This window comes from Dendrobates tinctorius, unplaced genomic scaffold (genome assembly GCF_039654945.1).
Source record: "Dendrobates tinctorius isolate UK_male_01 unplaced genomic scaffold, ASM3965494v1 ptg000030l, whole genome shotgun sequence".
NCBI classification, from domain to species: domain Eukaryota; kingdom Metazoa; phylum Chordata; class Amphibia; order Anura; family Dendrobatidae; genus Dendrobates; species Dendrobates tinctorius.
In genome coordinates, this window is record NW_027361698.1 from 20,225,060 (window position 1) to 20,249,842 (window position 24,783).

The following is a 24,783-nucleotide window of genomic DNA, read 5'->3' on the forward strand; positions in this document are numbered from 1 at the left end:
CTGTACAGGGCTCAGAAGGGAAGGAGTGCCATTTGACTTTTTGAACGCAAAATTTGATGAAATTGATAGCAGTTGTCATGTCGCGTTTAGGCAGCCCCTGATGTGCCTAAACAGTGGAAGTCCACACAAGTGACACATTTTGGAAACTAGATCCCTCAAGGAATGCATCTAGATTTGTGGTGAGCACCTTCAACCCTATGGTACTTCACAGAAGTTTATAACTTTGAGCTGTGAAAATAAAAAATCTAATTTTTCCCATAAAAATGTGCCTTTAACCCCAATTTTTTTATTTTCACAAGAGTGACAGTAGAAATGGCACCATACAATTTGTTGTGCAATTTCTCCTGAGTACGCCGACACCCCATTTGTGGCGGAAAAATACTGTTTGGGCTCACTGCAGGGCTCAGAAGAGAAGTTGTCTGGAATCGTAAATGGGCGCCAGGTCAGGTTTAGAGAGCCCCTGATGTGCTTAAATAGTGGAAACCCCTTGTATGGGCTTTGGGCCGCAATTTATATCTTGGGTTAAACTGCTGTACGCACAACCAGTGGCTAGAATTAGGGTGAATGGGGAGTTGCCCCACACCATAAAGTTACACAGAGGGACGAGGCAGGGGTGTCCACTCTCCCCTCTTTTGTTCGCTTTGGCTGTGGAACCGCTGGCCGCCAAAATTCGACAGTCGGCTGAAGTCTCCGGGTTCAAATATGGATCCATAGAAAAGAAGATAGTGCTCTATGCAGACGATATAGTACTGTTTTTGAGTGATCCACACACTTCTCTGGGTGGGACCTGTGCTGCTTATTGTGGATGTGTGCTGCCTATTGGGGACGTGTGCTGCCTAATGGGGACGTGTGCTGCCTAATGGGGACATGTGCTGTATATTGGGGACGTGTGCTGCCTAATGGGGACATGTGCTGCATATTGGGGACGTGTGCTGCCTAATGGGGACGTGTGCTGCCTAATGGGGACCTGTGCTGCATATTGGGGACCTGTGCTGCATATTGGAGACCTGTGCTGCCTAATGGGGACATGTGCTGCATATTGGGGACATGTGCTGCATATTGGGGACTTGTGCTGCCTAATGGGGACGTGTGCCGCCTAATGGGGACGTGTGCCGCCTATTGGGGACCTGTGCTGCCTAATGGGGACATGTGCTGCATATTGGGGACCTGTGCTGCCTAATGGGGACCTGTGCTGCCTATTGGGGACCTGTGCTGCCTATTGGGGACCTGTGCTGCCTAATGGGGACGTGTGCTGCCTAATGGGGACGTGTGCTGCATATTGGGGACGTGTGCTGCCTAATAGGGACAGGTGCTGCATATTGGGGACGTGTGCTGCCTAATGGGGACGTGTGCTGCCTAATGGGGACGTGTGCTGCCTAATGGGGACGTGTGCTGCCTATTGGGGACGTGTGCTGCCTAATAGGGACATGTGCTGCATATTGGGGACGTGTGCTGCCTAATGGGGATGTGTGCTGCCTAATGGGGACCTGTGCTGCCTAATGGGGACGTGTACAGCCTAATGGTGACATTTACTTGCCTATTGGGGACATTTTCCTGCCTATTGGGGACCTGTGCTGCGTAATGGGGATATTTACCTGCCTAATGGGGACCTGTGCTGCCTAATGGGAACATTTGCCTGCCTAATGGGGACGTGTGCTGCCTAATGGGGACCTGTGCTGCCTAATGGTGACATTTACCTGCCTATTGGGGACTAAATATAGTTGGCTAATGTTTAAGTTGTTATTGAGTGATGAGCGAGTATGCTCGTTGCTCAGGTGTCCTCTGAGTATTTTGGCGCGCTCGGAGATTTAGTTTTTGTCGCCGCAGCTGCATGATTTATGGCTGCTGGACAGACTGAATACATGTGTGGAATGCCTGTTTGTTAAGGAATCCCCACATGTATTCAGGCTGTCCAGCAGCTGCAAATCATGCAAATGCGTCGACATAAACTAAGGCTGAGTGCAGACGTACTTTTTGGCCCTGCGGATTTTTCCGCGCAGAATTGAAGAAATCCGCAGGTCAAATGACCTGCATTTTTCCTGCGGATTTCTTCCATTTTTAATGCGGTTTTGTGCGGTTTTCCACTGTGGGTTTGCCCCTGCGGATTTGGAGACAGGGTAGGTGGAAAACCGCACAAAAGAAGTAACATGCTGCGGATTTTGTACCGCAGGGAAACCACGCGGAAAAATCCGCAGCGTCTGCACAGCGGGTTTTTTTTTTTTAACTAAAATGCTACTGTAAATCACAATGCGGATATGCAACGTTTCTGCGCGGTAAAATCCGCTGCGGATCCGCTGGATATCCGCATCGTGTGCACACAGCCTAAATCTCCAAGCACGCCAAAATACTCAGAGGACACCTGGACATGCTCGGGAACCCGAGCAACGAGTATACTCGCTCATCATTATTAATAATTTTATGCGGCCCCCGAACGCTATTATAAAATTCCAAATGGCCCTCGGCAGAAAAAAGGTTCCCCACCCCTGATCTAGGGGATGAGGTGGGGGAAGCCTTGGATGGGGGCAGACTTAAAGTTGCAGATCAGTTCATAGCTTGGGATATGGATTTCGGTGCCATTTATGGACTATTTGCATAAAAATCTGACTCCTGTTCTGTGGGTTCTTAAGGCAAAGGTTGGGGCTTGGATTAAACTGCATTTAACGGTGGTGGGCAGAGTTAATCTTTTTTTTTTTTTTTTTAACTATTTTTATTAATTTAACAATTTTAACAACAAGGAAAAGGTACAGACAATTACAGTATATTTATGACATTAAGCCAAAATCCCACCTTTTCCTCCCCCCCCTCCCCTTCCTACAATCGTCATCATTTGAAAGGATTCCTTAAATTGGTACGTGTCCACTGATGCTTTGTAGCATGTACCATCTGGTGCTCTAAAATTGCTTCCTAAGTCTGTTCCTAGATTCTGTATCCAAGGATGGAACAAAAAACGACCATCTGGTGAAGAACTTCTCTGTTAATTTTTCCTTGTTGGTCAAGGTTTCCAACCAGTCCATTTTAAACAGAAAATGAATTTTTGTCAATATTAACGATTTTGATGGAACGTTTGAGTGTAACCATTGATGTAATATACTTTTCCTTACTGCTGAGGCCCAAATCACTAACATGGCTTTGGTGTGCTTTGGCAATACTCTTTGGATCTCCTCTAGGATATTAAAAATAGCCCATTGTGGGGTAAGAGGGAACTCAAAACCACTCAATTGTTGCAACTCAGAGTGGATATTACGCCATAACTTTTGAATTTTTGGACAACCCCACATATGATGGAAAATATCAGTATTATGTAGACCACATTTTACACATTGATATGAATTTGTGGGAGACATTCTAGATTGGACGTACGGGGTAATATAAGCCCTATGTAGCAATAATATGGCCATATCTGTATAACTATTATATGGAATAACTTTCCTTTGTGTCTCAGTAGCTTCTAATATATCTCCCACCTCCAGACCTTCCATGTCCCGTATCCATCTCGCCGGACCCGAGGTTTTGGCCTCCCAAGACCATTCCTTTCGCAGAGTAGAATATATGGTACTAGTTGACACCAAGTGAGCCCTGCCCTTTCTGAGAAGGATATCCAATTTAGGCAGAGTTAATCTTATTAAAATTATTCTGATGCCTAAGGTGTTTTATGTCCTGCACAACACACCTATTTGGATACCCCGGAGGAAATTTAAACAGATTAATTCTTTATTTCGAAGTTTGGTATGGGGAAAACAGTATCCCCGCATCAGGCTGGAGACACTTCAATGGCCCAAGGATGAGGGGGGTTTAGCTTTGCCTAATCCGGAAATATATTTTCTTGCGGCTCAGTGCCAACATCTTAGGGGCTAGGCGCACGAGGTGACTTCTAGCGTAATACAGCATCTAATAGATGTCCTGTAGTACAGAGCTTGGAGGACGGTTCCCTGGGGGTATTTGGGAAAACTTACCCAACATTATTTCTGATCTATAAACTGTGGGAGAGGATTAAACAAATTTGTGGGGTCACTGGCCTAACCAGGTTTTCTCTGTTATGGTACAATAATAATTTGCTGGAGTTTGTGGCGCTGGGATGTTTGCCGGAATGGCAGGCTAAGGGGATACGTTATGTCTTCCAGATACTGGATAAGCGCAAGCTGAAACCCTTTTCGCAGCTGCAAGCGGAGTTTGGTCTTAAGGCTTCCGGAGGATTTCAATATGCACGGATGAAGAATGCGCATAGAGCTCAGAACAGGGGTGACTGCCTCAATATCCAGGGGGACCTAGTGTTGGAGTATGTTTGTGGGGATGAGACTACGAGGGAGGTTATCTCCTCCTTGTATTGAGACTTATTACATACTCATCTACTGAGATTCCCAATCTATGCGAGAGCTAAGTGGGAAAGAGAGCTGGGCTGCATGGAGGATGAAACATGGGAGTCTGTTCTGGAGTAGATACCAAAATTGTCATTGAGTGAACTGTACAGGCTGTCTCAGTTTTATATTTTACATAGAGTGTACAGATCTCCGGAGGTTATGTAAAAGGCCGATCTACGAGCTACCTCTGAATGCCCTTGATGTAAGAATGAAAATGCTGGAATGCTTCATATGTTGTGGACGTGTCCAAGGTTGGCTGCTTTCTGGTTGGTGGTTTTGGTCAGATAGAAGGGGCTTATAGATGTATGGTCCTAAGGGAACCGGTAGTTTGTCTGTTGGGATATATGGAGGAGATAAAAGTGGATAACAACCTCAAGGTGGCAATTGCCAGATTGCTATATATGGCTAGGAAGGTGATAGCGAGGAATTGGATAAAGGAAGATCCACCTTCGACAGGAGAATACCTTCATTATGTGAAGCATGTCATTAATCTGGAGAAGGGGGTCTATAAGAAGAGGGGAAAACTGGTGATGTATGACAAACTGTGGACGCCATGGATGGAATTAGGTTAAGAGACGGAGGTAAGGGGAACGGTCTCTGGGATATTCATGCGTGGGAATGCTTGTCCATACTGCTCGCTAAAGCCCCCGTTACACATAGCGATATCGCTAGCAATATCGCTGTAAAGTCACCGATTTTGTGACGTAGCAGTGATATTGCTAGCGATATCGCTACATGTGATACTTACCTCAGACCGGCTCCCCCGCTGATGGTCGCGTGAGAAGGTGCTGGATCATTTCTCGTCGGGTGCTTCCTGCTGGGCTTCCTGTGGCGCCGACGAGCGACGCGTGGACGCGGACGGGAGGACGTGAGGATCGCCACGTCTGACAGGTAAGTAGCGACCCCCGACCCCAGCGATGTCGCTGGTGAGATCTCCCTGTGTGGCAGCTCACTAGCGACCACTTAGCGATGCACCAGTGATCCATATCGTTGTTGGGATCGCTGGTACGTCGCTAAGTGTAACGGTACCCTTAGGTAGAACTGTATATGTCAAATTTATATATTTGTACAGATCATGCTGTTGAGATAATGCGAGCTGTCTAGAGGGGGGGAGGGGGGTGGGCTTTCCTTGTTATGTTGGGGTTTGTTTTATTTTGTTAAAAACAGAAAATGATTACATCTCTGTAATAAGTATATTGCTGTACTCGTCTTAATAAAAATCTATTTGAGTTAAAGAAAAAAAAAAACACACAGTGGAAACCCCCCATAAGTGATGCCATTTTTGGAAACTAGATCCCTCAAAGAATTTATCTATACATGTGGTGAGCACTTTGAATCCCCAGGTGCTTCACAGAAGTTTATAACGTTGAACTGTGAAAATTAAAAATATATATTTTTCCCGCAAGAATGTTTGTTTTGCTCCCAATTTTTCATTTTCACAAGGGTAACTGGAGTAAAATGGACCATACAATTTGTTGTGCAATTTCTCCTGAGTATACCGATACCCCATATGTGGTTGAAACCTACTTTTGAAGTACAGTGCAAAGCTCAGAAGGGAAGAAACGCCATATTGGAATTCAGATTTTGCTGGAATGGTTTAAGGGTGCCATGTCACATTGGCAGAGCCCCTGAGGTGCCAGAACAGCAGAAACCCCCATAAGTGATGTCATTTTACAAACTACACCTCTCAATGACTTCATCTATGGGTGCAGTGAGCATGTTGATGCTACATGTGCCTCACAAAAATGTATACCATTGGGCGGTGAAAAAAAAAAAAAAATAAATTTTTATGTCTCAAATGTTTTTTTATCCCCAAACTTTTAATGTTTAAAAGGGCTAATAGGAAAAAATGGACCTTTCAGTTTGTTGTGTAATTTCTCTTGACTGCGCCAATACCCTACATGTAATCAGGAAATACTTTTGAGGCACATTGTAAGACTCAGAAGGGAAGGAAAGCCATAATTTAGTGCAGATTTTACGGTTATGGTTTGCGGGTACCATGACCCACTGGGAAAGCCCCTGAGGTGACAGATCAGCAGAACCCCCTTGAATTTTATAAACTACTTCTCACAATGAATTCATCCACGGTGCAGTGATCATACTGACAACTCAGGTGCGTCACAGAATTTTATGCCATTGGGCAGTGAAGCAAAAAAAATTATATTTTTACCACAAAAAATGTTGTTTTAGCCCAGATCTTACATTTTCACAACGGAAAATGGGTAAAAATGGCACCAAAATTTGTCACACAATTTCTGCTCAATGTGAAAATACTCCATATGTGGCAGTACAATACTGCTTAGCCACACGGTGAGACTCGGGAGGGACAGAGGGCAGTTTGCCTCCTAGGGCACAGATTTTCCTAGAATAGTTTGTAGACTCCAAATACAGAGCACGCAAGTGCTAGAAACACAGAATACCCCCATCAAGTGACCCCATTTTGGAAATTACACCACTTTGAGAATTTATCTAAAGGTGTAGTGATGATTTGAGCCCATGGGTGTTTTCCAGAAGCAGCAGTGGATGTTGCTGAGTGAAAATTGCAAATCTGCTATTGTAGTGCTCATACGTTGTAGTGCCCAGTACGTTGTAGTGCCCAGAAGGTTATTGCCCAGCTCGTGCTTCTGGAGACATGCACCCATAAATTAGACTGGCTCTTACCGCTACAGAAATGCCAGTTCTTAGGAGGATTACAGATATTATTAAAGTCAGCCATAATTATGGGGGGGGATATCTGGCCAGTTTCACTAGTATTTTCGTGTGCGAACGAAACATTAGAGTATGGAGGAGGTACATATACTATGACAAAGATGCACTCAAAATGGGATATTATGTACCGAACTCCCACAAAACTGCCCTTGACATCGCTAAATGAATCGATGCTTTTAAAGGGGATATTCTTATGTAATAAGAGGCTGACACCTCTGGCATAATTGGATTACACTGAATGGAGGCTAAATCTCAACCAGGAACTACCGTATTTATAAACCTAATGGATTCATTGGTCACGTAAGTTTTCTGAAACAGTATAATAGCAGAATTACACTTCCTAATGTACTCAAATATTTCTTTCCTTTTGGAACTGTCTCTGAGGCCACGAATATTCCGTGACATTAATTTCACTGTTAGATTCATCTTCTAAGGACAGAGATAACTTTCAGAATCTAAATAGTATATCATATTTCAGAATTATTATCTTTGCCAAGAACCAATAAATGATATATGTGAGTACACAACATAGTAATTAATCTGTTAAATGGTTTGTCCTGGCTTGGAATGAATGTCTGCAATCACTCTATGTGACTGCAGACTTGTGAATCTTTACAGCACCCACCATCAGGATTCTCAGGTGCTGGTGGCGAGATAGGGCAGTCATGTAACCTCAAGTATGCGATATGCATACTTCCAGGCACATTCTAACTAGATGTGTGCGGCCTTGCTCAATTTATTTGTATTGAACGGGGTCAGGGTATGTATATTGCTTACTTGTGGTCACATGACCACCCACTCCAGTCGCCAGCACCGGAGAATCCTTACAGCGCACACTGTGAATATTCACAAGTCTGCAGACACAGACTGACTGCAGAATTTCGTTCTAAACCTGGACAACCCCTTTAATAAAATCTTCTTGGGGTTTGGCATTACAGGTCTGTACCCTTTAAAAAATGTGTTAATTTCTATGTGGATTTAATTGTTATAGTCATTTGGGTGTGTGTATTTATTTTTTCATGTGTAACTGCTTAATTTGATGTACGGTATATTGCATTTTTTTTTTCACTCTTTCGCACCCAGTTTTTTTAATTTTTTTAACTGAATTAACATTGACCACAAATTTCTCTCAAGCCAACATCGCTGTCAATACTTTTATGCCCCCCCAAAAAACAAAAGTGATCTAGGAGTGATACCTTTATTGGCTAACCAGAAAAATTATATTTGCAAGCTTTCAGAGCACAGATCCTCCTTCATTTACAAAAATGTATGAAAGGAATCACTCCTACAATACTTTTGTCTTTTTGGGGCATAAAAGCATTTATATTGATTTTTCTGGGTAACATGAAATATAAGCACCACAATATAATTTTTTTTATTATATATCATCTATGGCCAAAAGAATATCATATCATTATAATTTCCAATCCCTTTGCTGAATGTAGACATTTGTCTTTTTTCCACCATATTAACTATAATATATTATATTTATATATGATATATAATTTTACATATATAATATATACATTTCTTTAAACAAAGCAACAGTGGCATTCATAAAGTTGGAGATGAAGTAAAGACTACATGACTTCAAATTTTTAATAATACCGTAGCTAAAATGTTTTTTTCTTTCTTGATTAGTTGGATGTTTGCCAATCATTTCTTTCCCACTGGATCAGTATATTTGGTACAACAGCTTAACTTTTGGGTGGTAAGGTAATTTAAAACATTTTTCCCACAGTACAATGACTACTATATAGTCCTTCAAGCTTGCGTGGCCAAATACATATCATGACTCATTGAACCCATGCTGACTTCAAACATACATGACAGTTATTTTCAGAAATCACAGAAATATTGTAAGCAATAGATGGACTTTTGATTGATATTGGTTCTGGAGCTGTATTCATGTACTCATAGTAGCTCTAGTGAAGTATTCAAGTACTGATCTGATGGTGGGTCTAGTGATGTATTCATGTACTGATGGTGGTTCTAGTGTTGTATATATTGATGGTGGTTCTGGTGATACAGTCATATGTAAAAGTTTGGGCACCCCTATTAATGTTAACCTTTTTTCTTTATAACAATTTTGGTTTTTGCAACAGGTATTTCAGTTTCATATATCTAATAACTGATGGACTCAGTTATATTTCTGGATTCAAATGAGGTTTATTGTACTAACAGAAAATGTGCAATCTGCATTTTAACAAAATTTGACCGGTGCAAAAGTATGGGCACCCTTATCATTTTCTTGATTTGAACACTCCTAACTACTTTTTACTGACTTCCTGAAGCACTAAATTGGTTTTGTAACCTCATTGAGCTTTGAACTTCATAGCCAGGTATATCAAATCATGAGAAAAGGTATTTAAAGTGGCCACTTGCAAGTAGTTCTCCTATTTGATTCTCCTATAAAGAGTGGCATCATGGGCTCCTCAAATCAACTCTCAAATGATCTGAAAACAAAGATTATTCAACATAGCTTTTCAGGGGAAGGATACAAAAAGTTGTCTCAGTGATTTAAGCTGTCAGTTTCCACTGTGAGGAACATAGTTAGGAAATGGAAGAACACAGGTACAGTTCTTGTTAAGCCCAGAAGTGGCAGGCCAAGAAAAATATCCGAAAGGCAGAGAAGAAGAATGGTGAGAACAGTCAAGGACAATCCACAGACCACCTCCAAAGACCTGCAGCATCATCTTGCTGCAGATGGTGTCACTGTGCATCGGTCAACAATACAGCGCATGCATAACGCCTTTTTGTATGACCAAACAACTCAATCTTTGTTTCATCAGTCCACAGGACCTTCTTCCAAAATGTAACTGGCTTGTCCAAATGTGCTTTTGCATACCTCAGGCGACTCTGTTTGTAGCGTGCTTGCAGAAACGGCTTCTTTCGCATCACTCTCCCATACAGCTTCTCCTTGTGCAAAGTGCGCTGTATTGTTGACCGATGCACAGTGACACCATCTGCAGCAAGATGATGCTGCAGGTCTTTGGAGGTGGTCTGTGGATTGTCCTTGACTGTTCTCACCATTCTTCTTCTCTGCCTTTCTGATATTTTTCTTGGCCTGCCACTTCTGGGCTTAACAAGAACTGTACCTGTGTTCTTCCATTTCCTTACTATGTTCCTCACAGTGGAAACTGACAGGTTAAATCTCTGAGACAACTTTTTGTATCCTTCCCCTGAAAAGCTATGTTGAATAATCTTTGTTTTCAGATCATTTGAGAGTTGTTTTGAGGAGCCCATGATGCCACTCTTCATAGGAGAATCTAATAGGAGAACTACTTGCAAGTGGCCACTTTAAATACCTTTTCTCATGATTTGATACACCTGGCTATGAAGTTCAAAGCTTAATGAGGATACAAAACCAATTTAGTGCTTCAGGAAGTCAGTAAAAAGTAGTTAGGAGTGTTCAAATCAAGAAAATGATAAGGGTGCCCATACTTTTGCACCGGTCAAATTTTGTTAAAATGCAGATTGCACATTTTCTGTTAGTACAATAAACCTCATTTGAATCCAGAAATATAACTGAGTCCATCAGTTATTAGATATATGAAACTGAAATAGCTGTTGCAAAAACCAAAATTGTTATAAAGAAAAAAGGTTAACATTAATAGGGGTGCCCAAACTTTTACATATGACTGTATATTCATGTAGTGATGGTAAGTCTGATGATGTATTCTTGTATTGTTATTGGTTTTAATCCTGCATACATGTAGAAAGCCATAACTTAACATCAATTTTAACCCCTTTCTGCCATGAGACGTACTATCCCGTCCATGTGCCCTGGGACTTAATTCCCAGGGACGGGATAGTACGTCATAGCGATCAGCGCCGCTGATCGTGGCCGGGTGTCAGCTGATTATCACAGCTGACACCTGGCACAATGTGTCAGGGGCGGTCACGGACTGCCCCCGACACGTTAACCCCTTGTACACCGTGATCAAACACGATCGCGGTGTACCAGGGGTTAAAGGAAAGCATCGGCAGGGAGGGGGCTCCCTCCGTGCTTCCATGAGCCCCCCCACGGCAGCGCAATGTGCAGCGCTGCTGCGGGGGGCTCTTTCCCTACAGGCCCCCGGATCCAAGATGGCGACGGGGACCTTCGGGGGCCTGTAGGGAGCTGACTTCCTCACTGCCTGCAAAGCGCAGGTATGAGGAAGTCTGCAGCAGTGCCTGTTACAGATCGCTGATCTGTCACAGTGATCTGTAATGTGACAGATCAGCGATCTGTCACAGGACAGTGATGTCCCACCTGGGACAATGTAATAAAGTTAAAAAAAAAAGAGTAAAAATAATTTAAAAAAAAATCGCTAAATAAATTAGTAAAAAAAAAAAAAAACATTCCCCAATAAATTCATTTTTTGAAAATAAAAAAAAACAATAAAAGTACACATATTTGGTATCGCCGCGTCCGTAACGACCCGCCCTATAAAACTGTCCCATTAGTTAACCACTTTAGGGAACCCCTTAAAAAATAAAAATAAAAAACGAAGCAAAAAACAATGATTTATTATCATACCACCGAACAAAAAGTGCAATAACGCGAGATCAAAAAGATGCATATAAATATCCATGGTACTGCTGAAAACGTCAGCTTGTCCCGCAAAAAACGAGCCACCATACAGCGTCATCCGCAAAAAAATAAAAAAAGTTATAGCTCGCAGAATAAAGCGATGCAAAAATAATTATTTTTTATATAAAATAGTTTTCATTGCATAAAAGCGCCAAAACATAAAAAACGACCTAAATGAGGTATCGCTGTAACCGTACTGACCCGAAAAATAAAACCGCTTTATCAATTTTACCGCACGCGGAACGGTGTAAACACACCCCCCAAAAAGAAATTCATGAAACGCTGGTTTTTGTTCATTCTGCGTCCCAAAATATCGGAATAAAAAGTGATCAAAAAAGTCACGTGCCCGAAAATGGTACCAATAAAAACGTCAACTAGTCCCGCAAAGAATAAGACCTCACATGACTCGGTGGGTCATAATACGGAAAAATTATAGCTCTCAATATGTGGTGATGCAAAAACTATTTTTACAATAAAAAGCGTCTTTTAGCGTGTGACAGCTGCCAAACATAAAAACCGCCATAAATAGTAAATCAAACCCCCCGTTATCACCCCCTTAGTTAGGGAAAAATAATAAAATAAAAAAATGTATTTATTTCCATTTTCCCATTGGGGTTAGGGTTAGGGTTAGGGCTGAGATTAGGGTTCTGGGTGTGTTGGGGTTAGGGTTGGAGTTATAATTGGGGGGTTTCCACTGTCTGGGCACATCAGGGGCTCTCCAAATGCAACATGGCGTCTGATCTCAATTCCAGCCAATTCTGCGTTGAAAAAGTCAAATGGTGCTCCTTCCCTTCCAAGCTCTGCCATGCGCCCAAACAGTGTTTTACCCTCACATATAGGGTATCAGCATACTCAGGACAAGTTGCAAAACAACTTTTGGGGTCCAATTTCTCCTGTTACCCTTAGGAAAATAAAAAATTGGGGGCAAAAATATCATTTTTGTGGAAAAAAATGATTTTTTTTATTTTCACGCCCAGGCGTTATAAACTTCTGTGAAGCACTTGGGGGTTCAAAGTGCTCACCACACATCTAGATAAGTTCCGTGGGGGGTCTAGTTTCCATAATGGGGTCACTTGTAGGGAGTTTCAATAGTTTAGGTACACCAGGGGCTCTCCAAACGCACATGACACCCGCAGACCAATCCATCAAAGTCTGCATTCCAAAACTTCACTACTTCCCTTCTGAGCCCCGACGTGTCCCCATACAGTAGTTTTCTCCCACATATGAGGTATCAGGGTACTCAGGACAAATTGGACAACAACTTTTGGGGTCCAATTTCTCCTGTTACCCTTGGGAAAATAAAAAAATTGTAATTGATCATGTTTGTGGAAAAAATATGATTTTTTTATTTTCATGCCTGAGCATTATAAACTTCTGTGACGCCCTTGGGGGTTCAAAGTGCTCACCACACATCTAGATAAGTTCCTTAGGGGGTCTAGTTTCCAAAATGGGGTCATTTGTGGGGGGTTTCCACTGTTTAGGTACATTAGGGGCTCTCCAAAGGCAACATGACACCTGCCATTCCATCAAAGTCTGCATTTCAAAACGTCACTACTTCCCTTCCGAGCCCCGACGTGTGCCCATACAGTAGTTTTCTCCCACATATGGGGGGGTGTCAGCGTACTCAGGACAAATTGGTCAACAACTTTTGGGGTCCAATTTCTCCTGTTACCCTTGGGAAAATAAAAAAAATGGGGACTAAAAGATGATGTCTGTTGAAAAAATACGATATTTTTATTTTCACGCCCGGTCGTTATAAACATCTGTGAAGCACTGGGGGGTTCAGAGTGCTCACCACACATCTAGATAAGTTCCTTAGGGGGTCTAGTTTCCAAAATGGGGTCACTTGTGGGGGGTTTCTACTGTTTTGGTACATCAGGGGCTTTCCAAACGCGACATGGTGTCCGATCTCAATTCCAGCCAAAAATGTCAAATGGCGCTGCTTCCCTTCCGAGCTCTGCCATGCGCCCAAATAGTGGTTTACCCCCACATGTGGTGTATCAGCGCACTCAGGACAAATTGCACAATATCTTTTAGGGTCCTGTTCCCTTGGAAAAATAAGAATTGAGGGTGAAAAGATCATTTTTGTGGAAAAAATATGATTTTTTAATTGTACGGCTGTATGTTATAAACTTCTGTGAAGCCCTTGGGGGTTCAAAGTTCTCACCACACATCTAGATAAGTTCCTTGGGGGGTCTAGTTTCCAAAATGGGGTCACTTGTGGGGGGTTTCCACTGTTTAGGTACATCAGGGGCTCTCCAAACGCGACATGGCGTCCGATCTGAATTCCAGCCAATTTTGCATTGAAAAAGTCAAATGCGCTCCTTCCCTTCTGAGGTCTGCCATGCGCCGAAACAGTGGTTCCCCCCCACATATCAGGTATCAGCGTACTCAAGACAAATTGCACAATAACTTTTGCAGTCCAATTTCTCCTGTTACCCTTGGTAAAATAAAAAAAATTGAACCTGAAGCATTTTTTTTTGTGAAAAAAAGTTAAATGTTCATTTTTTATTAATTATTCAAAAAATTCCTGTGACGCACCTAAAGGGTTAATATACTTCTTGAATGTGGTTTTGAACACCTTAAGGGGTGCAGTTTTTAGAATGGTGTCACTTTTGGGTATTTTCTATCATATAGACCCCTCAAAGTGGCTTCAAATGTGATGTGGTCCGCAAAAATAAAATGGTGTTGCAAAAATGAGAACTCGCTGGTCAATTTTTAACCCTTATAACTTCCTAAGAAAAAAAATTTTGGTTCCAAAATTGTGGTGATGTAAAGTAAACATGTGGGAAATGTTATTTATTAAGTTTTTTTGTGTGCCGTATCTCTGTGATTTAAGGGCATAAAAATTCAAATTTGGAAAATTGCGAAATTTTCAAAATTTTTGCCAAATTTCCATTTTTTTCACAAATAAACGCAAGTTATATGAATGAAATTTTACCACTAACATGAAGTACAATATGTCACGAGAAAACAATGTCGGAATCACCGGGATCCATGGAAGCGTTTCAGAGTTATAACCTCATAAAGGGACAGTGGTCAGAATTGTAAAAATTGGCCCGGTCATGAACATGCAAACCAGCCTTGGGGCATAAGGGGTTAAAATCAAGCACTGTGGCATGCCAAGTACTAACGGAGTGTACTCTCACTGTCAGGATCCGACTCTGCTTGTTGATTCAAGTGGTTATCCCATGACTTCTCATATGTGAACTTCATACTTTCGGTCACGTATCAACTAGTATTTCTTCCTGCTTCTCTCAATGAAGCAGAGGCTGTAGTTTCTCATTAAACATTGAGAGAATCAGGAAGAAAAGCAAGTGGGCACATGATTGTAAGTATGCAAATTGCATATGATCAGTCAAATGAGGACTATCAAGACACTTAATTTGTACATAGAATGGGTCGCCAAATTAAGTTTTTGCCCCAGGTGCAGGATAACCTAGATTCACCTCTGCTTTACTGTTACTAAAATATTCAGATTTGAGAGTCCTCAGTGGTTGATACCTTTTAATGGCTAACTGAAAAGATGGTAACAAATTGCAAGCTTTCGAGACTACTCAGGTCTCTTCATCAGGCATAGACTAATACAAAATCTGAAGAGTCACCTATTTATGCACAACACAGCACAGAAAAAATGCAATAGATAAGACAAGTGACGTGAAGCAGAATTATGATTATGTTACTGTTTACTGTTACTAAACACTTACCTGTTGCTGCATTGTTGCTTATCAAACTGCTTAATATATATTCTGCTTTCAAAAGTTTTCCTGTGAAAATAAATATTAATCTCATTAGACATGTTATAACCATAGAAATGTATAATCTTTTTCTTCAATGTACACATTAAAACGCATCTCCAATTGTTCACTTTGGATCAAGCACGGACGGAGAAAAATGTGCTACTACCAAGGCGACCATACAACACTCAGCGAAAATCATGCATGGTTACAATTTTAATTAACATGATGCACAAATCATCAATCACCAAAGACTTTAAGAGGAAAACTGGAACTATAACGTTGTTCCTTCTACTAATACTTCCTTTACCCCTTCACACATGCCTGCCCATTGTTTTTTTAGTCTTTGGATACAAGGGTAAACATAATAGGTGGTTAAAAGATATCTCTGGTGCTGCTTATCATCACTGAAGGCAAATGGATATGAAAAACCTATCAGTCTGGATCCCTGTATTCTCTAATGACAACCCTCAGTCAAAAACCTTCTTGGCAGCCCTTAGGGCCCCATCACACATAGCGATCTCACCAAGTTTTGTGACACAACAGCGATCTTCCAAAGAGATCGCTGTGTGTGACAGCGATCAGCGACCGGCCCCCCTGCCGGAATCGCTGATCCCTCTTGGAAAGCCCTGGACATTTCTTTGATCGCTGGTCTCCCGCTGGCCAGCACGCATCACTGCGGGTGACAGGCGGGAGACCATCGATCAGCTGGTAACTAACGTACACATCGGGTATCTAAGGGACGTGCGTCACTTAGAAACCCGATGTGTACCTTAGTTACCAGCGCGCTGATGCAGGGAGCTGGTAACTAAGGTACATATCGGGTTTCTAAGTGACGCACGTCCATTAGATACCCGATGTGTACGTTAGTTACGAGCTCCCTGCATCAGCGTGCTGGTAACTAATGTACACAGCGACGCCGCGCGCTCGGCGTCGCTGGTGCTGATCGCTGGTGAAGCTGTCTGACAGCTCACCAGCGATCGTGTAGCGACTCACCAGCGATACTGACACGTTGATATCGTTGTCGGGATCGCTGGTGAGTCGCTATGTGTGATGGGGCCTTTACACTCACAGATATTAGATTGTGGGAGAATCCTACTAAAATTCAGGGATACTCTCATGAAAAACTAATGCCTAAAAGCCAACTGGCAGCCCCATTCCGAACAGAAAACAACTAGAAAGTGATATCTTAACAGGAGTTTGGAGGCAGGAGCAATTGTGTATACTGAGAAGTGTATGTAAGTGATGGGTTTTGTCATAGCCATTCCGCTAGGCGCAACTGGTATAAACTGGTGAATGCAAATTTTACTGTAACTTTCAGCAAAAGTAAATACAGTCCACGATTACACATCCACCATAACTAGGGATCAAAAGCTTGATGACCACTGCTTAGAACACATACTAGTTCACATGATAGACACAAACCTTGAACAGCCTTGTCTCTGTTAAATATAGATTAATACATCACACAATATCTATCAATATAGAATGGGTGAAGGGTTAGTGGTGACTGTTCTGCTATCCGCCTTGCAGTTCAACTCCAGTTCACCACAATCAAAGCTCAGTTTCTCTCAACATCTCTCATGCCTCTTACTACCCCGTGGGGAAAGTCAACAGTCCTCAAGATCATGTATGTAGAAATGCTTCTCTACCTGCCTGGACTTCTATCGTACTGAGGATTCCTCATCTCTTCTCAACCCAGACGTAAAATCTCTTTCTCATTTGCCATCATAATAAACTTTAATCTAATGCCTCATTCATAAGTTCGTGTTGCACATACGTAGTGTATACATTTTTTTTCACGGATAGAAAACATGTCCATTATAATTTATTCACATGTTTATGTTTTTTTCATGGACTGTGTGTCTGCGAGTTACGCACAGAAACATGTCCTTTTTTTCAAGGGCCAATACAAGTCTATGTGACCATAACAAACATGTACAGACGTTTATGTGTCAGAATTCGAATGCTCCCTTGGCTAACCAATGAACCCACTGTCATTTCTAGCCAGCTTCCAGATCAGGAATTTTAAAGGGGCAGAGTCTGTTTGTCAGACACCTGACTGGGATGATTTAGCGAATCCTGCTTTGAGCAGGGGGTTGGACCAGATGGCCCAGGAGGTCCCTTCCAACTCTACGATTCTATGATTCTATGTCACCAACACATTCTACATACTGTATATTCACACTATATTTTATTTGTAGAACCAGAGATATTTAGCTGCCACATATTCTTCCACCTCCATAAGCATTATTATGCACTTGTGGTCAAGCTGAATATGCATATTAATGACTGGACGTGGAGGAGAGGTGTTAATCATCAGTTATTCATTGCTTTGCAGCACTGAGGTTCAAACACCACCAAGGACAACATCTACAGGGAGTTCTTATGTTCTCCTCGTGTTCCTGTGGGTTTCCTCCAGGTACTCAGGTTTCATCCCATACTCCAAAGACATACTGATAGGGAATTTCAATTGTAAGCCCCAATGGGGACAGTGGTGAAGATGTCTGTAAAGCGTTGTGAAAATTACTGGCTCTATATAAGCGAGTAAAATAAATACAATATTTAAGAAAGAACCTGTGCTTTGTTAACTGTATTGCTTGTTTAGTCAAGTGGATTTACTAAATAGAACATAGGTACAAGCTCCTAGATTGTGTCTTGTGTTCTAGAAGCTCTTGATCAGAAGTATGGCAGTTTAGATACCCCTGTTTGAAACCAGCAGGGAATATTTATTAGGGAACAAAAGCTCCAATTAGTACTTTCCACGCCCTTTCACAAAGCCCTCTACCTCTTTAGGCTCACAGACTCTTTATCCTGGTTCCTTTGTTGGAGAAAAGGAAGGCTGGCTCTAGGTTTCAAAAGATCCACTGGGTTCAGAGGAATGTCATCCCTATAATGGCACAGAGTGTCCTCTTGAAAGTCAAGTAGATCTTAATTGGGACTAAGCTGAGAAAACAGAGAAAGATCAACTAATAGATACGTCACCTGAATTTACAGAGATACGAGCTTGCCGAATAACCACCTGTGGAGCTATTGGGGTGGAGGGCCAAATTTTATGTAAAACTTTGGCAACAGAAAGCAGTCTCATGGATGCATCTGCCCAATATAGAAATCGATCAATCAAAAATACAATTGCAGCCGCTGTACAACTGTCATGGACCCGGATACAAGCCTTCAAAAATACCTAAAAAAGAGAAGACAAATTATTATTATTATTATTTATGTATATTATGTTATTGGGAGTTTTCAGTGGTTTTTTTGTGGATATACTTATTTCATATTTTTATGTTACACAAGTACATGACCATTTCTTCATTATAATGAGTTCTGCACTGGTGTAATCATGACATTACAAGGACAGATTTTACATCCCTTTGATGCTACCATTTTTTAAATATGTGTAAGTGCATCATTAAACTACAGGATGAGTGATGAAAAACATGATCTTTCTCCCAACATTTTACTGAAAGGGTCTCAACAGTTGAGAGAATACATTTACAAATGGTTGAAACAAATGTAAGACTGCAAAACTGACTGAAAACATTTTTACATAACATACGGTAAATGGTTCTGTACTATACCCATTCATGAGAAAAAAAAAATAACTTTCTGAACTCTTTTATTTATCAGGACATAATAAAATAACATTTGGACCTTAGAAGATCTTAAATTAGGTAAATATGACCTCAGATGAACAACAACACATGACAAATCTCAGAGTATCATCATTATTTATTTAACAAAAATTAGTCCAATATGTGAAAAATTAAGTACATCCTTACTGGATCCATAGGAATTAAGATGTTAAGTGGCAGTCAGATTCTGTTAATAAAATGCCATTGATTAGTTATTCATTGACAAGTCTGACCACCTCTATAAAAGCAATAGTTTTGGCAGTTTTCTGCTCTAGAGTTTTCAGGCGAGTGTGAATACAATGAAAAATAGGAAATACATCACAAAAGATCTGAGACAAACAATTGTTGCCGCCCATCAATCTGGAAATGGTTGCCAAGGTATTTTTCCAACAATTTGGAGTACATCTTTTCATACAATGAGAAGGTTTTTTTTTTACAAGTGGAATAGATTCAGGACAGTTGACAATTTTGCCAGTAGTGGATGTCACATTGAATTCACCCCAAGTTCACACTATGCAATGTTCAGAGAAATTGCACCCAAGCGCTAAAGCTAAAGTTTAGCCACTAAAGGCTTCAGGTGCATGTCTGCATCAAAGCAAAGTGAAGATGTTTGGCCATAATGGCCTGTGCTATGTTTGGTAAGCTATGTTTTATTTTTAGATAATTAAATTTCATTTTATTGTATGAAATAAGTATTTGATCACCTACCATCCAACAAGAATTTTGGCTCTCACAGACCTGTGAGTTTTTCTTTAAGAAGCCCTCCTACTCTGCACTCATTACCTGTATTAATTTCACCTGTTTAAACTCATTACCTCTATAAAGACTCCTACCTGTCCACACACTCAATCAATCAATCATAGAATCATAGAATCGTAGAGTTGGAAGGGACCTCCTGGGCCATCTGGTCCAACCCCCTGCTCAAAGCAGGATTCGCTAAATCATCCCACTCCAACCTCTCCACAATGGTCAAGACCAAAGAGCTATCTAAGGACACGAAGGGCAAAATTGTAGACCTGCACAAGGCTAGGATGGGCTATAGGACAATAGGCAGGCAGCTAGGTCAGAAGGCAACAACTGCTGGCACAATTATTAGAAAATGGAAAAAACACAAGATGACTGTCAATCTTCCTGGGTATGGGGCTCCATGCAAGATCTAATCATGTGGGGTAAGGATGATTCTGAGAAACTTCAGGAATCAGCCTAAAACTACACAGAAGGACCTAGTCAATGACCTCAAGAGAGCTGGGACCACAGTAAGAAGCATTTCAAGGTCCTGGAGTGGCCTAGACAGTCATCCTGAACCCAACAGAACATCTTTGGAAGGGGCTGAAACTTAATGTTCCACAACGACAGCCCCGAAACATGAAAGATCTGGAGAAGATCTGTATGGAGGAGTGGGCCAAAATGCCTGCTGCAGTGTCTGAAAACTTGATCAAGAACTACAGGAAACATCTGACCTCTGCGATTGCAAAAAAAAATGTTTTTGTACCAAATATCAAGCTGTTTTCTATTGTAACAAATACCGTACTTATTTCATGCAATAAAATGCAAATTAATTACTCATTTCCTCCACTGTGTATATATATATATATATATATATATATATATATATATATATATATATATATATATATAGTAATGGTATATATTGTGAGAATCATGTGGGAATAGTGGATGAGGGCAGGTATATCTCGCCCAGATTCCTTTCCTATGTGGCCTAGTCTGGTCAGTATCACACCTGCTTGCTAATGAATAATGGGAGGTGGATATAAAAGGATGCAAGGTGGTTGTGTGAGTGTCTCAGCCTGGGAACACAGAGAGCTTGTCTGTGTGAGAGACACACACGTGAGTGAAAGCAGTGCCCACTGCAACTGTGGTTTGGCTGGACGGGAGAAGCCCGCCAGTTGGTAGTTAGGTTGTCCATTGTTTAGTTAGTGCCGGACAGGCAAGGATTTGTTTTATGTTTTATTTCCTTTTGCATTGCTTTCTCTATTAATAAACCTGACCCAGGGTCAGTTACACCCGAATCCCAGCTCTGCGCCGCTGTCCGTTCACAGAGAGTGCATCAATGGACTTATCAGCCGGATAAACCACCGCAGTCACAGATGTTCGACCTGATCCACGTGACGAAGAAGTGGCTACAACCCGAGGTGCTGACAGCACCAGAGATAATCCAGAGAGTCGTCATGGACAAGTACCTGAGAGCTCTACCGCCAGCCCTGAGGAAGTGGGTAAGCCATGGAAATCCTACGACGGCAGATCAACTGGTGGATCTGGTTGAACGTTACTCCGTGGCGGAAGGACTCCGAGACGACGCTACCCTACCTCGTTCTTCATCATCTCCACGTGGAACCGGTAAGACTGTTCCAGGGAGTAGGGGAGATGGAAAAATCCTTAAGACAGTGGGGGAGGAAAACGGGACTGCCCGCACTGCGAGGCCGAGAGTAACGAACTATGGTCTAAGCAAGGGGCCCGTTAGGTGTTTCCGCTGCCAAGAGATGGGACATATTGCTGCGAACTGTCCGGTCACTACTGAACCCATGCAGTGTGACATCACAGACTCTAAAAACCGCATGTCTATGGTTGCACGGGTAGTGAGTGTGAATGCCGGTCAAAAGGATGTGGAAAAACACTTGTGTGATTTAACTGTTGATGGCAAAAATGTGGTGGCATTGTTAGACTTGGGAAGTGTGGTGACTCTGGTGAAGGCCAGTCTGGTGTCAGCCCCGACTGGACCATCAGACAAATTTTCTGTAACGTGTGTGCATGGAGACACCTGTTCGTACCTCACCACGGTCATATGCATTACTACTTCCTATGGGTCTGTGCAACATAAAGTGGGACTCGTCCCGGCGTTATTGCATGATGTTATCCTGGGCCGGGATTTTCCCCACTTCTGGCAATTGTGGGAGAATCAGTTGATGCCCTCGGGTAATCGGGTACATGATTCTTCTCCCAGGGCGCGTGTGGGTCCAGAACCCCTGGAAGAGGTCTCCCCGAAAGACTCGGGGGAAGAGTCTGCGGGAGATGACCTGCAGTTCCCGTTTTCAGTCATGGCGGGTGATTATGAGGAGACCGGGGAAGAGGAGGAGGCTGACAGCCGTCCACCTCCCCGTTTGCCGGATTTAGAAGTTCAGAAAGATGACTTCCAAAGCGAGCAAATAAAGGATCCTACCCTTTCTCAGGCTAGGACAAATGTAAAAGTGATAAATGGGGTACCCGTAGAACCTGGCTCTAGGCTGGCATATCCTTACATGGTTCTGGAGAATGATTTACTCTATCAGATAGAGAAAAAGGGGGAAGAAACGGTGCAACTATTAGTCGTGCCAAAACCCTACCGGCGGCAGGTGCTGGACCTGTCCCACGGACATGTGATGGGAGGTCACCTGGGAGTCCAGAAAACCACCGAAAGGATATTACACTGTTTTGTTTGGCCAGGCATGCATCATGATATTCGTGTATATTGCGAGTCTTGTCCTGACTGCCAAGCCTCTGCACCTAAGCCCCGGTTCTGTAGCCCTTTGGTACCCCTACCTATTATTGAAGTCCCGTTTGAGAGGATTGGGATGGATTTAGTTGGGCCCCTTCCACGGTCTGCATGTGGACACCAACATATCCTGGTCATCTTGGATTATGCCACTCGTTACCCGGAGGCCATCCCTTTGCGTAACACGGCCACCAAGACGATTGCCAAGGAACTGGTGCATGTGTTTAGTCGGGTCGGTATACCAAAACAGATACTCACCGACCAGGGGACCCCCTTTATGTCCAGGGTAATGAAGGAGCTCTGCCGATTGTTACAAATCGAACCGTTACGCACATCCGTGTATCACCCTCAAACAGACGGGTTGGTCGAACGGTTCAATAAAACTCTGAAGCAGATGCTGAGAAAGGTGATAGACAAGGATGGGAAGAACTGGGACTATTTACTTCCGTATTTGCTTTTTGCCATCAGGGAAGTACCCCAGTCTTCCACGGGGTTCTCGCCTTTCGAGTTATTGTACGCCCGACGTCCTCGCGGACTGTTAGACGTTGCAAAAGAAACCTGGGAGGGTCAGGTCACTCCGTTTAAAACAGTGATAGATCACGTCACACAAAAAAGGACCGTATTGCGGCTGTTATGCCTATCGTCAAAGAACACATGATACAGGCTCAAGGAGCCCAAAAAAGAATCTATGATAGGGGCGCCAAGATCCGTACGTTTGCACCCGGAGATAGGGTGTTGATCCTGGTCCCCACGGTGGACAGTAAGTTCCTGGCAAAGTGGCAGGGCCCCTTTGAGATTAAGGAAAGAGTTGGTGAAGTAAACTACAAAGTATACCAGGCAGGTAAACGAAAACCTGAACAGATTTATCATGTAAATCTGATAAAACCCTGGAAAGATCGGTCTGCCTTGTCAGCGGAGCTGGCCCGTCCCGTCTGCTCGCATACCGTACCGGAGGTACGGGTTGCAGAGACTCTCTCGGAGCGGCAAAAGACTGAGGTCAGGCAGTTTTTACTTCACAACCAAAAGTTTTTCTCAGAAAAACCCGGGCAGACTACGCTAATGAAACATGACATCATAACGGAACCTGGTGTCACTGTTCACGTGAAACCCTACAGAATTCCGGAAGCGCGCCGTGAAGCCGTTTCCCGAGAAGTGAAGGCAATGCTAGAGTTAGGAGTCATTGAGGAATCGCACAGTGCGTGGTCCAGCCCGATTGTGCTAATTCCTAAACCGGACGGCACCATCCGGTTCTGCAATGACTTCAGGAAACTGAATGCGGTCTCAAAATTTGATGCCTACCCCATGCCCCGGGTCGACAAGTTAATAGACCGGTTAGGAAAAGCCAGGTATATTACGACCCTAGACCTAACAAAGGGGTATTGGCAGATCCCTCTGGCTGAGGCTGCCAGAGAAAAGACGGCATTTGCTACGCCGGAAGGTTTATTTCAGTATGTGTATATGCCGTTTGGACTGCACGGGGCACCGGCGACCTTCCAGAGACTGATGGATCGAGTCTTGAGGCCACATAGGCGGTATGCTTCGGCCTATTTGGACGACATTGTCATTTACAGCTTGGACTGGGAGACTCATCTCCAGAAAGTACAAGCTGTGATTGACGACCTGTGGGAGGCAGGTCTAACCGCGAACCCCAAGAAATGTCACATCGGGCTAGAAGAAGCCCGGTATTTGGGGTATGTAATTGGGAGGGGTGTTGTTAAACCCCAGGTTGATAAGATTCAGGCGGTTCAGGACTGGCCACAACCTGTCAACAAGAAGCAGGTGCAAGCCTTCCTAGGGATCGCCGGCTATTATCGCCGGTTCATACCCAATTTTGCAGCCATCGCTACCCCCCTGACGGATCTTACAAAAGGGAAAGACTCCGTCATGATTAAATGGAGTTTAGCGGCTGAAGAAGCCTTCCATAGCCTAAAACGGGCACTTTGCTCTCAGCCCGTACTGGTGACTCCGGACTTCCGCAGTGAGTTTGTGGTACAAACGGATGCCTCTGATACCGGTATCGGGGCCGTACTCTCACAAGTGAGGGACGGAGTGGAACACCCAGTCCTCTATCTCAGCAGGAAGCTGAATAAACACGAGCAAAGGTATGCCGTCGTAGAGAAAGAGTGCCTCGCCATTAAGTGGGCTCTAGAGGCCCTCAAATATTACCTGGTGGGCCGAAAGTTCAGGCTGATCACTGACCATGCCCCTCTCAAGTGGATGCACTTGAACAAGGAACGGAATAGCCGGGTGACCCGGTGGTTCCTTGCCCTGCAGGCCT

At 43.0% G+C, this 24,783-nt stretch overlaps 1 protein-coding gene across 7 annotated transcripts in view; it reads right to left on the minus strand.

The window, feature by feature from the left end:
* The window catches only part of ALPK1 (alpha kinase 1), a 268,067-nt gene that overhangs the window by 64,189 nt on the left and 179,095 nt on the right, over nt 1–24,783 (minus strand). For all 7 annotated transcript variants that reach the window (XM_073571946.1, XM_073571943.1, XM_073571947.1 and 4 more), the window contains 2 exons: nt 18,366–18,564; nt 15,351–15,410 (listed from right to left, as the gene is read on the minus strand). In XM_073571946.1, coding sequence (XP_073428047.1) covers nt 15,351–15,410; nt 18,366–18,564 — 259 coding nt within the window. The remainder of the gene's footprint in view (nt 1–15,350; nt 15,411–18,365; nt 18,565–24,783) is intronic.